This window comes from Heterodontus francisci, chromosome 15, assembly GCF_036365525.1.
Source record: "Heterodontus francisci isolate sHetFra1 chromosome 15, sHetFra1.hap1, whole genome shotgun sequence".
NCBI classification, from domain to species: Eukaryota; Metazoa; Chordata; class Chondrichthyes; order Heterodontiformes; family Heterodontidae; genus Heterodontus; species Heterodontus francisci.
The window spans coordinates 47452157-47464978 of record NC_090385.1 but is presented as its reverse complement, the minus strand read 5'-3'; the positions used below and the strand labels follow the sequence as shown (position 1 = coordinate 47464978).

At 43.0% G+C, this 12822-nt stretch overlaps 1 protein-coding gene across 1 annotated transcript in view; it reads right to left on the bottom strand.

The window, feature by feature from the left end:
- Positions 1 to 12822, bottom strand: part of LOC137377412 (disks large homolog 3-like) — a 550827-nt gene that overhangs the window by 147801 nt on the left and 390204 nt on the right. Inside the window, exons 10-15 of the mRNA XM_068046991.1 lie at positions 12080 to 12241; positions 11452 to 11533; positions 9599 to 9724; positions 9251 to 9290; positions 5718 to 5849; positions 5033 to 5345 (exon numbers count right to left, since the gene is read on the bottom strand). Coding sequence (XP_067903092.1) covers positions 5033 to 5345; positions 5718 to 5849; positions 9251 to 9290; positions 9599 to 9724; positions 11452 to 11533; positions 12080 to 12241 — 855 coding nt within the window. The remainder of the gene's footprint in view (positions 1 to 5032; positions 5346 to 5717; positions 5850 to 9250; positions 9291 to 9598; positions 9725 to 11451; positions 11534 to 12079; positions 12242 to 12822) is intronic.

The following is a 12822-nucleotide window of genomic DNA, read 5'->3' as shown; positions in this document are numbered from 1 at the left end:
CTTAACAAGCAAAAATCTGCTTTTTTCTCTTTTTAGCTAATATTTGTTAATCTAATTTTGCAGGGATAGTAATATGCAGTGTAACACTAAATAATGATGATAAATCTATTAATGCTTTCTACCAACATTATTCCTCTTTTTATTCACACCTTTCTCAATAACATTTGTGAGGTCAGGAATGCCAGATATTTAATTGATCAATGGGTACTAATGCTGCATAAATCAATTCTCTTGTTTAACTCCCTTCAGCAGTTTATCAAACAGTGATTCCGAGAATGTTTTAATATTTTGTTGGGTTTCAAATTAGTAGCTGGAACAGACACAATACAAACGGGATTTGGTCAACCTCATCATCCGAACAATTTTCCCAGCAAGAACAGATGGCAGTTGACATCCAGTTTGAAATGCGTGAAGTGTGAAGAAATAAGCCCTGCCTGCTTTACCTGAATACCTGAACCTTTGTAGTAGTGTCTCACATTCGGGACAAAACGTGCAACCCATTGAGCATATCACACTGTTCCAGTACTGTAGCAGAATAAGAACAGCTTTTCTTAATAAAGCATTGGATTTACTTTTGACTCCAAGTACCCTGTCCCTGAGGAATCTCAAAACTGGCAGGTCATCAGAAATGTAAGCCCCAGTTCCTTCCACTGCTGATTACCTCCATCTTGTCATATGTAGTAATTTTCCTTGATTTACTTTGGTCAATTAAGGTAACTTTAAAAAAAAACTACTCATTCTTGAGCACTCTTGCATGTGCTGGTATCTTTGACACACACCTAAAGCTGATTCAGTACTGAAAATATTCCCAACTTAGAACTGATACGGGAGCAAGTCCAATCACAGAAACTTTTTAAACAAAATCTCTGCAAATACGGCATGTTTAAATCTCTTGAAAACTGGAGCTGACCCTCTCTATTATCAGTAAACCCCTTAAACAGAACAATGCACTTTAATTGTATGCAAAACCTCACAGTAAGTCTGGTAGTTTCTTGATTTATTGAACAAAAATAACTGCTTTTGGACAGTACAAATTCTTACACTGTATGTGTGTATGCACATATACAAGTGAATGTGTATTGTGTTTGAGGAAAGTGAATCAAATGAATCAAACATTTCTTTGAATGTATATGTGGCCACTTGAGTAAAAATGGTTAAGAATCACATTACCTTCCAGGATGTACCTTCTTTTGTATTTTCTGATATCCTTGCCGATTCACTGTTGGATTTCGTGGGATTGTCATGGACGAAGAAACGTTGACGGTGAACATGGCTATTTACTGAAACTCCTCTCTAATACTCTTGTTCTTTTCCTTGCCTTTCTCTGCTGCTTGTTCGGTATGTTATGAATGTGTGACAGGCTCCACACATAGCAACCTTATCCGAGCTCATGTTTAGAAAAGTGTCATGACATTTAATTGCTCCATAATTCTGTTCATTTCCAACAACCTCTCAAGGCCTGTGCTATAATAAACTCAGTCTGCTTTGGGCTGCAACACAAATGCATTTGTAATCACAAGTTTCAACGACTGGAGTTGAAAGTGTTGGGAATATGCATTTTAAAAAACCTTCCATCCAATATTTGGTAATGTTGAGGACAGGTTAGTGAATTGGTCGGGAGCTTACATCATGGACAAGGTTATAAAATGAATGGATCCCATGGTTTTAGCAAATTAAGGTTTGAGATTAATGTCAAACAGACAAAGAATAGGAGCTGCAAATGTCAAGACGTAGAATGCACTTCTGTTATAACTCCAGCGGAAATGTGGTGTAAGGGCCAGAAAATTGTATTGGAAGCTAATGTGTGTACTGTCAAGGATGGAACCTTTATCCACCTCTTAGGGTGTGAGGGTAGGGACTCACTATATTGAGAGTCCCCTTGACCTCTGTCTAGGAGGAGGTTGGCACATCCTCAGATGCAGGTACATCCAGTGGGAAGTGATTTTCCAGCCTCCTCAGTAGCGGCTGTGGTGTCCAGGGTGTAGTCATCACCTAGATTCCTAAAGATTTAAGGTAATCCAACCCAAAATTCGAATAGTTTGATACGGCATAAATGTGGCGAATCTATCATGGGCTGGGTTGGAATTTGGGACTTACACCCATCTAGATTATGCACCAGTTTAATTCTACCAGAATTGAAAGAGGATGTGAGATGAATCCACTCTAGGATGAGTGCAACCATGCAAATAATGACTTTAGGCCAAGATGATGGCCTAAATTTTCCAGGCCCTTTGGGAATGGGTTTGGATGCAGGGTGAGAGGTGGAGGGTAGGGGAGAATAAGGACTGGAAGCCTGATGTCTTCACATCGTTACCCCGTTTTCCCGACGGTGGCTGACACGGCGAGAGGACGTCACGAATGGATGCAACAGGAAGGTAATTTAGCCAATTAACTGTCCAATTGAGAGCAACTTTACAGGAGTTTATTAATTTTATTAACAGTGCACTGGAACCATGGAGCTTCAGAGACTCGCTCGCTAAGAGGAGGTGACAAGCAAGCGAGAGCTCAGTGCTGGCTTCATCCAGTAGCCATTGAGAGAGCCAGCATGGTATACCAATAAGGGTGGAGCAGTGAGGGCAGCAGCAAATGAAGCCAGGAGAGGACTGATAAGGTGCCAACACATGTGGGAGGCGGGAGGAGGGGGGGAGGGAATCTGGGACAGAGGAGGTTCCACCGCCAGAGTCCCATCGGGGCAGTGGTACTTGACCAGAAGAAACAGATGGGGGAAAAGCAGGTTGGTGGGGGGAGGGTGTCTGCATAAACAGGCTTGAACACAGAGAGGCCACCTACCATAGGCCTCATTTATGCAGGCTTTGGAGCCACTGTTGAGGAAGGATAAGCAGCATGGAGGAAGGGAAGACCAGCCCCTGGCAGTGGGAGATCTGCAACCTCAGGGCAACAGGAGGGCCTGCCTCAGTGTGGGGATGCAGGAGAAGGGGGCAGTTGGGCATGCAACCAGCATCCTGAGCACAGAAGAGGGTACCCTCCAGAGTGGGTCTACTGTCCTAGACGCAACGATGAGTAAATGTCCGAGCGGCAGTGTCTGCGAAGACTGCGCCTCTCCATGGAGGCCATTACTGATCTGTGTGTCTTGCTGGAGGACAAGCCGAGCCCCATAAGAGGTGGTGGACACCCAATGCCAGTGGGGCTGAAGGTCACGGTGGCACTGAACCTCTACGCCTCCAGATCTTTCCAGGGATCCACTGGAGATATCTATGGGATCTCACAGTTGGCAGTGCATCGATGCAGCAAGGTGGTGACCAATGCCTATTCAAGAGGGTCAGTGAGTATGTGTGTTGCTGCACCCGAACCAGACAGTCAAACTGAGAGAGCAATTGGGTTCGGGCCATCGCCGGACTTCCCCAGGTGCAGTGATCGACTACATGCATGTGGCCATCAAGGATCCTGCAGCCGAGCCAGTGGCCTTCATCAACAGGAAGGAGTTCCACTCATTCAATGTATAACTGGTCTGCGACTACCGTAGAAGGATCCTTCAGGTGCGTGCACAGCTCCCGGGAAGCAGACACAACACCTACTTTGGCAGTTAGGGAGACAGCGGCGTAGTGGTAATGTCATTGAACTAGTATTGCAAAGGCCCAGGTTCATGCCCTGGGGGGACAGGTTCAAATCTCACCACGGCAGTTGGTGGAATTTAAATTCAATTAATAAAAAAATCTAGAATTAAATGCTAGTCTCACTATTGGTGACATGAAACTCTCAGCAATTGTCATAAAAACCTATCTGCTTTACTAAAGTGCTTTAGGGACGGAATTCTGCCACCCATATCCAGTCTGGCCTACATGTGATTCCAGCAATGTGGTTGACACTTAACTGCCCTCTGAAATGGGCTAGCAAGCCTCTCAGTTGTCAAGGGCAATTATGGATGGGCAACAAATCTCATGAAAGAATTTTTTAAAAGTCCCAGGTGCCACAGCTTTTCCATTCCCCCATGCGCCTTCAGGAATGGATACTAGGAGACTAGAGCCAGCCACTGAGAATGTGGCTGCTAACGCCACTGAGGAACCCAGTCACGAATGCAGAGGAGATGTACAAAACCTGCCAAATAGGGCAACCTGGTTAAGCAGACCATAGACCTTCTCAAGATGCAATTCAGATGCCTTGATCAATCCGGTAGAGCCCTCCAGTATGCCCCAGCGAGGGTCTCACGTAATGTGGTGGTCTGCTGTGCACTGCACGACCTGGCACTGCAGAGGGGGGAGGTGTTGAACAATGAGGATCGTGTAAATTGTGATACCTCCAATGATGAGGATGTGGAGGAGGCTCCTGACCAGGCAATACAAGACGAAGGATCCCAGAGACCACAGGCAAGGCACAATGAGATGGACGCAAGGGAAGATTGGGACGTGTTAATACGTTTCATATGACCCGTACTACCTGCTGGAGCCATACCAATAAAGCATGACCTTCCTGCAGCCCTGCTGTCGCCTCCTTCATCGCCCAACACCCAGGTGCACATCGCATAGTGGCAAGGGTGAAATGTTAACCTCACGCGCATGGTCCCTCTCAACCAGCCCCTTGAGGGAGCCAGGGTGTAATTGAAGTCCCAAAGGGCAGCAAGAATTGAAAGGAGATGTAGGGCGAAATTCATTAATCCTTGATTAAGTGGCACAACAAATGTCAGGCCTAACATTTTGATACTCTATTCAACTGTGAATCCCAAGTGCAGCTAGATGCTCTTCTTAAATTTCTTACGCATGCTCCTACTTGGTGCTCATCCTGCACTTGTAGCTGAAGTACAGGCAGGCTACTGACCTTTCTGCCCCATGGCTTAGGATGACTTTGGCAGGTATCCTCTGGCTGCCTGTGGCTCTTTAAGGTGCTGGTGTCACTACCAGAAGGGCTGAGGAGCTGCTGTCCACATCAGGAGCAGCTGGAGAGAATCCCCCAGTTGCGAAAGGCAGCTGCTTCTCCTCCCTTGCACAGAACACTTGTACTTCCCTGCTGACCTGAGGAGCGGGAGAACCTGGTGGAGACTTCAGGCATCTCATCCCTCTTGCCATGCCACTGCTACAATAAGCTCATGGACAAGGCGATGGCATGCAGGCCTGTGCAAATCTCCGGCATCCACTGACTGGTCTGCTGGATATGGCTCTCCATGAAGGTTGCCAATCGCTTCATGGAGGAAGCCAAGTGCACACCCATGAGAGACATGGCAGCAGTCAAGACCTGGATGGGCTCCTCCGTCATCTGCACATGCTTGGGCATAGCCCCTGGAAGCTCCGCCAGATGTTCCCTTACCTCACGTTGCAGCTGCAGCATTTGCCGATGACACAAGAGGCACATCAGCCTCAGCATTGCCTTGGCCTCCGGCAGTCCTCTGTTAGCTGCTCGGGTGTGTCTGTGCTGTGCTCAACTGATTGTGTCTCCAAATCTAAGTGCGAATGGATACCCATCAATGTGAGAGTATCTCTGCTGGTGGAGAGTGCAGGGCAATGATGTGACAGTGCATCCTCTGAAGCTCCCTCCTCCTCCTCCGAGGCAGCAGCTGGCCCCCAGTCTCTCCAGTTCTCTGCTCTTCAGCCTGACCTACATGAGAGAACAGATAAATTGAGGGATTGTGGGCTTCCCATTGCAGCATTTAAACAATCCGTACTGTGGAGTTCCATGTGTCCATTGGCGGAGAGGTGAGCACCTATGTCTTGTGTGTGCCCCTATACGCCGCCGCTCATTCTCTTGGGTTGACACTCCTGTCTCACCATCAGCCATGGAGCGGCTGCCATGCTGCCCTGCTAGTTCTAAGGCCTCCTCCTCCATGGTGGTCAGGATGAACAGGAATGGTACGCCTCCGCTGGTCTTTGCCCAATCCTTGAAGTTATGGACTGTCTTCTCTTGCAAGCAGAAAGATGAACACTGTTAGTCTCTGTTGTATGACCTCTTTCCAGACTAATACAAACGAAGCTGAATGGCCGGCATAAAGGTTTTGAATGCCAAGCTTTAATAGAGACGTGTTGTTGATTCAGCTTACATGTGCTAACTGACTGTGCAAGAGAACTGAATCACGTGATATTGCATCACTTCCTGTACTGACATACATATTAGCATAAACATATTTTTAAATAATTATATTTAATATAGTGCCAAATACACTATCAAACGTCTCTCCACAGAGACAAGTACAATGTCTAAGCTGTGGCAGCCCAGTTGTCCATGTTAGGAACACACAAATGCCTCCTGCATACGGCCACCCTCAAGGAACCTTGTGGTAGTCAGCAATCACAGATGGGTGCTTCTCACGAGATGCAGCCATGCCTCTGACAGGATATGTTGCTGCCTGACTCCTTTGCCAATGACTGGGTGGTTATTCCCTCTCCAAACGCATCCTCTCATTTTGCCACATGTGGGCCCCAAAGGGAAAAGAGATATGGATTACTCACCTTGGCAGACTGAATAAGGTCATTGACCCGCTTGTGGCACTGGATCCAGGTGCTGGGGGTGACTCGACAGCTGCTGACCTCCTCTGCAATCTCCATCCAGGCTTGTTTGATCAGTCAGACTGGTCTGCTCCTTCTGTCCCTGGGGACGATGACCTCCTGCCTTGCTCTTACAGCCTGGAGAAGAGCCTGCAGGTAGGCCACCTGGATCTTCCTCTGCTATTTTGGCTGCAGGTTTCCTTAGACCTCTCACCATTCCAGGCAGTCTCCATTACATGTAGCGCTGGCAGCCTTTTAAAGATTGCACCATCACCGGACGCTGCCTCCCATCCCACCTCTGCACTCTCAGTGGTCAGTTCCCATGCCTCCCCACAGTTAAGTGGCCGGTCGCCAGACGATTGTGTGTGGCCAGCCGATATCCACCCAAACGGAAGTGATGCCTGTGACCTAGCTGCAAAATTCAACCCATGTCATGTCCTAAACCCATCATTTATGCCCAAGAACCACCAGTCTAACTTATACCACTATAAAATAGCATGACAGCAGAGGAAGGTTGCTTTATTCTTAAAGATAATTTGCTATGTTTCATTATGCTTTTACAGAGACTAAACATTTACTTTTCATTGGTCTTTTGTCAATTTTTTTTGCTTTTTGTTTTTAAAGCTCATAGCTTCATTTGGAAGTCTTCTTCTAAGGCTGTTTTTTGTTTTCAAAATATTCCTAGAATACACTGCAAGGGCTTCCCAGTGCAGACTGCTCTCTTTGTGATATATATGTTGGAGGAGAAAAAGAGGAGGAACAGCAAAGAACCCAAGAGAACAGTTTCATAAAGCAGTAGATCCAAATCCTTGCTCAAATACTCAGCCACCTGGATGCACAGACTCAGAAAATATTAATTGCCCTGGGACTCTCTCCAATGTGCTCCAAATGTTGCCTCAGGACCTGTGGCCCACAGGGTGCTCCACAATTTTGGTCTTCAGAAAGGCATTGAATTGAGATTGCTGAGGAGGAGACAGAATTAGAACCTGAACGCCTTAAAACAGAGGAACCTGGATATGAGGGGAACACAACAGGGTACAGCTGCTGGGAGACAGTTGTGAAACAATCAGAGAAACATTCTCTAACGTCTGATCATTTGTAGATCTGAAGCAACCAGAATGTTGTACATAATTTAAATCTTAAACCCTTCAGAACAATTCATGCATCATTAAAAGCAAAGTCTGCTAAGGGTCCAAAATCCACAAATATATTTTCCTCATTCCAGTTAAACTTCCAAAAAAACAATCATGGATGTTGAGTCACCATTGTTGTTATTCATCTGAAAAGTCAACTGTGTTACTGTCATGTAATTCATATAGAATGTTGGGACTCATCTGGCCTGCAAGTTATCCAAAATGCAAATAGCCTGAACCAAATAATTAGTGTGCTGCAATTGTGAAACATATCCAACACAGCATCAAAGAGCCAACACATTCACCATTATTGCCACATAATCAAAGCCATAGCCATACTCATACTCACATCCAGGGAATTAGAGCTACACAAGTATTCACTGCCAAAGAACTAGAACCCTCCTGAGATTCTCAGTGTGAATAATTTGGATCATAATTGAGAAATGTTTGGACAGAATTTTCTTTGCTTGCTTTTCACTGTTTCAAAGGCAATATCTTTCCTACGATTAGGCAATTAGACTATGTACAACATTCCAAATGGATCTGCCGACATTTACACTGCAACAATACAACCTCATTTGATTTGAATTTTAACCCAATAGTTTATTTCCTTTTAGCTTAACACTATTTTCATTATTGACAGAAGACAATCTAACAACAGAGGGGGTAACCATACTGACAGAGAACTTCTCATGGAGTAGCTTGAACTGATTACTGGCAGTTACTGAAAAAACTACTATTCTGCCCAATTTGCACACAGAATGGTCATGCTAGAAAGTGTTTTTTTGGGACAGCATGTATGAAAGTTGCAGATTTTGCCAGAATTCTTATATCAATGCTGCTCTGTGCTTAGTCAGCAGTGGACACTTTCATTGTGAGGCTATAGAGCTTCATTCCAACACTGGCTGTACTCTCCCTACCATCCCAGAACATCAGTAATACTGATGACAAAAGTCAGCACATGCACGGTCAATGAAATCCAGTGCAAATCGCTTAGAACCAAATCACAGGCATCTGAAATGTTCCAAGCTTGAATATTTAATAAAATGGGTGCAGTGGTGCATTCTCCATGAAAAGAGCAGTTTAACACATGCAGTACTGGTCCTTCAGACTCAATTTCCAGTCACCTGATTTCACTGCCATCTTATCACATTAGGTAAGCAGGTAATTGCTTCTAGATTTGTCTCAAAATAATTTTTCAGTTGAAAGAAATTTTTAAGCAGACTTAACTCATGCTGCACTGATAATAGATCTTCTGGTTTTCTGACAAATATTCCTGCCTTCACCATTACCAACAAAAACTGACTATTTAATTTGCTGTTTGAGAGATCAGTTTGTGTATAAGTTTTCTGTCACATTTGCATACACTGACGACACTTCAAATGTATTTCACTGGATAGGAAACCATTTTGGTATGCCTTGAAGAAATAAAAAGCTGGTAAAAAATGCATTTTTTTTATTGGGAACAGACTGGGACAAAATATGTAGATCTGAAACTGGATGCCTGTACCAACCTGCAAAGTACATGCTCAAAGCAACACAGGTCTTGACCATCCTCATAATGTGAAAAGAAGAAAAACTATTTTGAGATCAGGACTTAACATTTATATTTTTTTTAATTTTAAAAACTGTCTGTAAACTCACATTAAAAGAATCAGTTTAGATTTGGAAGGAAATATGTCATACTTTGATAATCTTTTCCTGGTACTTTAATAACAGTGAATTGCTATTAATAAGAAAGAAACATTTATATAACACCTTTCACAACCTGAGGACATCCCAGTCAACAAGGTACTTTTGAAGTGTGGTCACTGTTGTCTACATATATATATATATATATATAAATAAATCTGGTCAGGAAGGAAGCCTAACTGGCTAATATAGATCTTATCTGATATTAAGTTGTTAAGGGTTCCTGTGGTATTTATGTTAAGAGTTCTATTCAGTTATCCATTAAGGTTCACTGAAAAAGGAATATGAATGTAAGTTCTATATTAGTGCAAATTCTTTTTAAAATTTCTTTCAGAAGCTTACCTTGGGGTTTAACAAAAGCTGAGGCTGCGAACACTCTGGTTCAGCTTGGGGCGTGGTGTTGTCGTCAAGGATATAGATTTTAAGGTGAGGGCTGAAAACTGTGGCTTTGATCATCCTGATGTTTAGCTGGAGAAAACGGAACCTCATCCAAGATGGATGACAATGGAAGGACTGAGCTAGGTGTCACCAGTATGTATTGGGAAGTTCATTCCATATCTGTGGCCAATGTTCCCCAGGGGTCATATGTAGATGAGTAAGAGGAGGCCAAGGATAGATTCTTGAAGGAACTTCTAAGGTGATATGACAATGTAGGGGTGGAAAGAGCTACCATTGTTAGAGATAATCTGGATAGGGCCAAATTGATAAGAGTGGAACCAACCAAGTGCAGTCTCAGGTGAGCTGGACAACAGAAAGAGGATGCTGGAGGAGAATTTGGCAATTTACTTTCAACAAGGACAAGGAAAGAAAATGCACCACAGCCAAAGTCACATAGAATGTTATTTTTCACTTTGGATAAGTGCCATTTATGTGATATTGGAAGGACAGAACATGATTGGAAGGATTCAAATGGGCAGAAGAGACGGACACTGATTTAGGAGAGTAAAGGCAAGTTGGAGATAAGGTAATAGTTAGCAGACAGAGGAGGTGAGATTGGGTTTCATGAAAGATAATTAGGTGAGTTTTGAAAGAGAGGGGAACAGTATCTAGGAGAAGGAACCATTTGCAAAGCAGGAAGCACAGGGTCCAGTTAGAGAAGTGATCAAGAGTTTAATGCTAGTGACGTCTAGGGAACAGAAGTTCAAACTCATGACGAGTTGAGCTTAGAGAGGGCATAAGAAGATATGTTAGAGAGAAGGAGTGCTAGGGTAGATAGGGCACTGAGAAGAAATTTGGCCTGTTAGGAAAGAAGAAAGGGCAAGCAGCAGAGGCAGCTGAAGGACATTTTGTGAGGACATTTAATTGGTCTCTTTACACAGTATATTGCAACCTGATTTTACCCCAACTATTATTAGACAATCACAAGACTGACATAGTTAATTTGCTTAAGCATTCATCATCTCATTATATGTGCTCCTCTGTGAATCTAATAGAACTTCGTTATGAGATTGTTATAATAGATTGTAACTTTGAGATTAAAGAGGAGGAGCTGTGCATCATGCTGACCATTTTGTAATTGAGGCTCCAAACTATGCTGACCATTTACCAATTATAGTTATTCACTGTACGGCACATTCAATTTAGCACATAGCTGCAAGGCTATAGCTTATTTTGGATTTTGCAATATTTTAAATCTGACTAAATAATTTAGTTTCCGAGTAATATGATTTTTTAAACTCACATGTTTGATTGTTACATTCTGTCTAGGAAACAAGTTAGAGGCTGATGGTGCCTTTAGCATTCAGTGTTTGAACAAAATATTCAAAAGTAACAGAAATCAAACAATATTAAATTAATAAGAATTCAAGGGTGCCCAAGGAAAGAGTTCCTCTTTAAAAAAAATGTCCTAATGGAAAGATTAGCTCTTTTAGAAATTAAGTTCTGTCACTGTAGGTCATTGAGGTGTCAATGTTGGAATGTTGGTATGGGATTTTTGGTTGGCTGTGTATGCCTCTGCCACCTTACACTAAAAAACATAGCTTGCAACAGCAAGTTGGCAAGATGCCACTGATGATTTTTTTCACTTTACTATCCTCTTTTTCTATTCACAGCCTGCCTGACAGTGGGATCTGCATGTGTTTCCTAATGATTTTTGTTATGGAACAGTGAAAGCAGGAGTATGGTAAACTGGCAGTATTAATGTAGCATTCAAGCACTACTAAGGGTTTATAGTTTTAATAAAGAGCTTTCATTACCATGATGGATACTGGGGGAGCCCCCTCTTCCATAGGATTCTCTTTGGTTCTCTCTCTCCAGTGGAAGAAAGTAAAAGAAATGCTGAGATTTACCAAAACAATCCATACACAGGTGAGATCACATGCGATGTGTGACAATGACTTGAACGAATTAACTTTATATGATCAGTTTAAATCCTATTTCATCAACACATTATGACTAATATTTTCTAAATGTAATTCCCTTGCAGTAGGAGGTGGGTCAGAAAAGAAAGTACTTAATTCAAATGTCCAGATGTTACTCTCATTGCAGCTTGCTCCTTAATCAAATCTCTGAACCAGTTGGGAGATGGTTTTTGTGCTGCACCCACTTTACAAATTGCAAGGGAAGTGTTTGGTTGAAAGTTGCTAATTTCCAGCACATCAAGGAAGAGAAAGGACTGGGAACCACATTTCTGCAATTCTTATCTCTGTACTTTTTAATTGTCAATTGTTTTTACTCCACTGTTCAGAACTTGAAATGTGAAAGCATGCTAGCTGATAACATTAGGCTAGACTGCAGCCATGGCGCAGGTATTAATCAGCACACCAATCTGTGTTAGGCACAAGCGGGTTGCATATGCTGAAGCTTTTGAAGCGGTGTTAGTACCTGCTGGAGATAATATCAACTCCCTGGCTGACAGCGTTGCGAGTGGGACCGGATGAGAGACAAGGATGCATGTTACGAGTTATACTGGTATACCCATTAGGAGATGGAGGTGGCTCAGGTTGGCCACTCTGTTTGATCACCGTGCTGTAAACAGGTTCAGGCCTAGTAAATACAGAAAGAATCACCGAGATAAGATTGTGATGCACAAGCAAGAGTGAACATGATGACGGAAACTCCCACAGCTGATACCATATCCACAGAGGTCACTGAATACAAGCAACGATAATAGAATCATAGAAATTTCGGCATGGAAGGGAGCCATTTGGCCCATGTGCCTTTTCCAGAACAAAGTCCACATCAGAGTTACCTGTCTTTATTCCATTTCCCTTGTCTTTCCTCATACCATGAAATATTTTTCCTCTTCAAGTGTTCATCTAATTTCCTCTTAAATGCTGTGACTAACTTAGTTTCAATGGCCATCAGTGGTAACGCATTCAAAACTGTAATAATCCCTTATGTGAAAAATTGATTCTAACCTCACACTCTAGTGTAAATCCTGAATTTATGCCCCATGTTATTGATTCATTGAGTATTGGAAATAATCTTTCATCACTTACCCTCAAAATTTTGAAATTTTCAATCAGATTATCCAACGAATACAATTCTAGTTTCTCAATGTAACTGTATTCTTTTAGCCCTAGTTATCATTCTAGTAAATTACCATTGCATCTGTCCCAATGGCA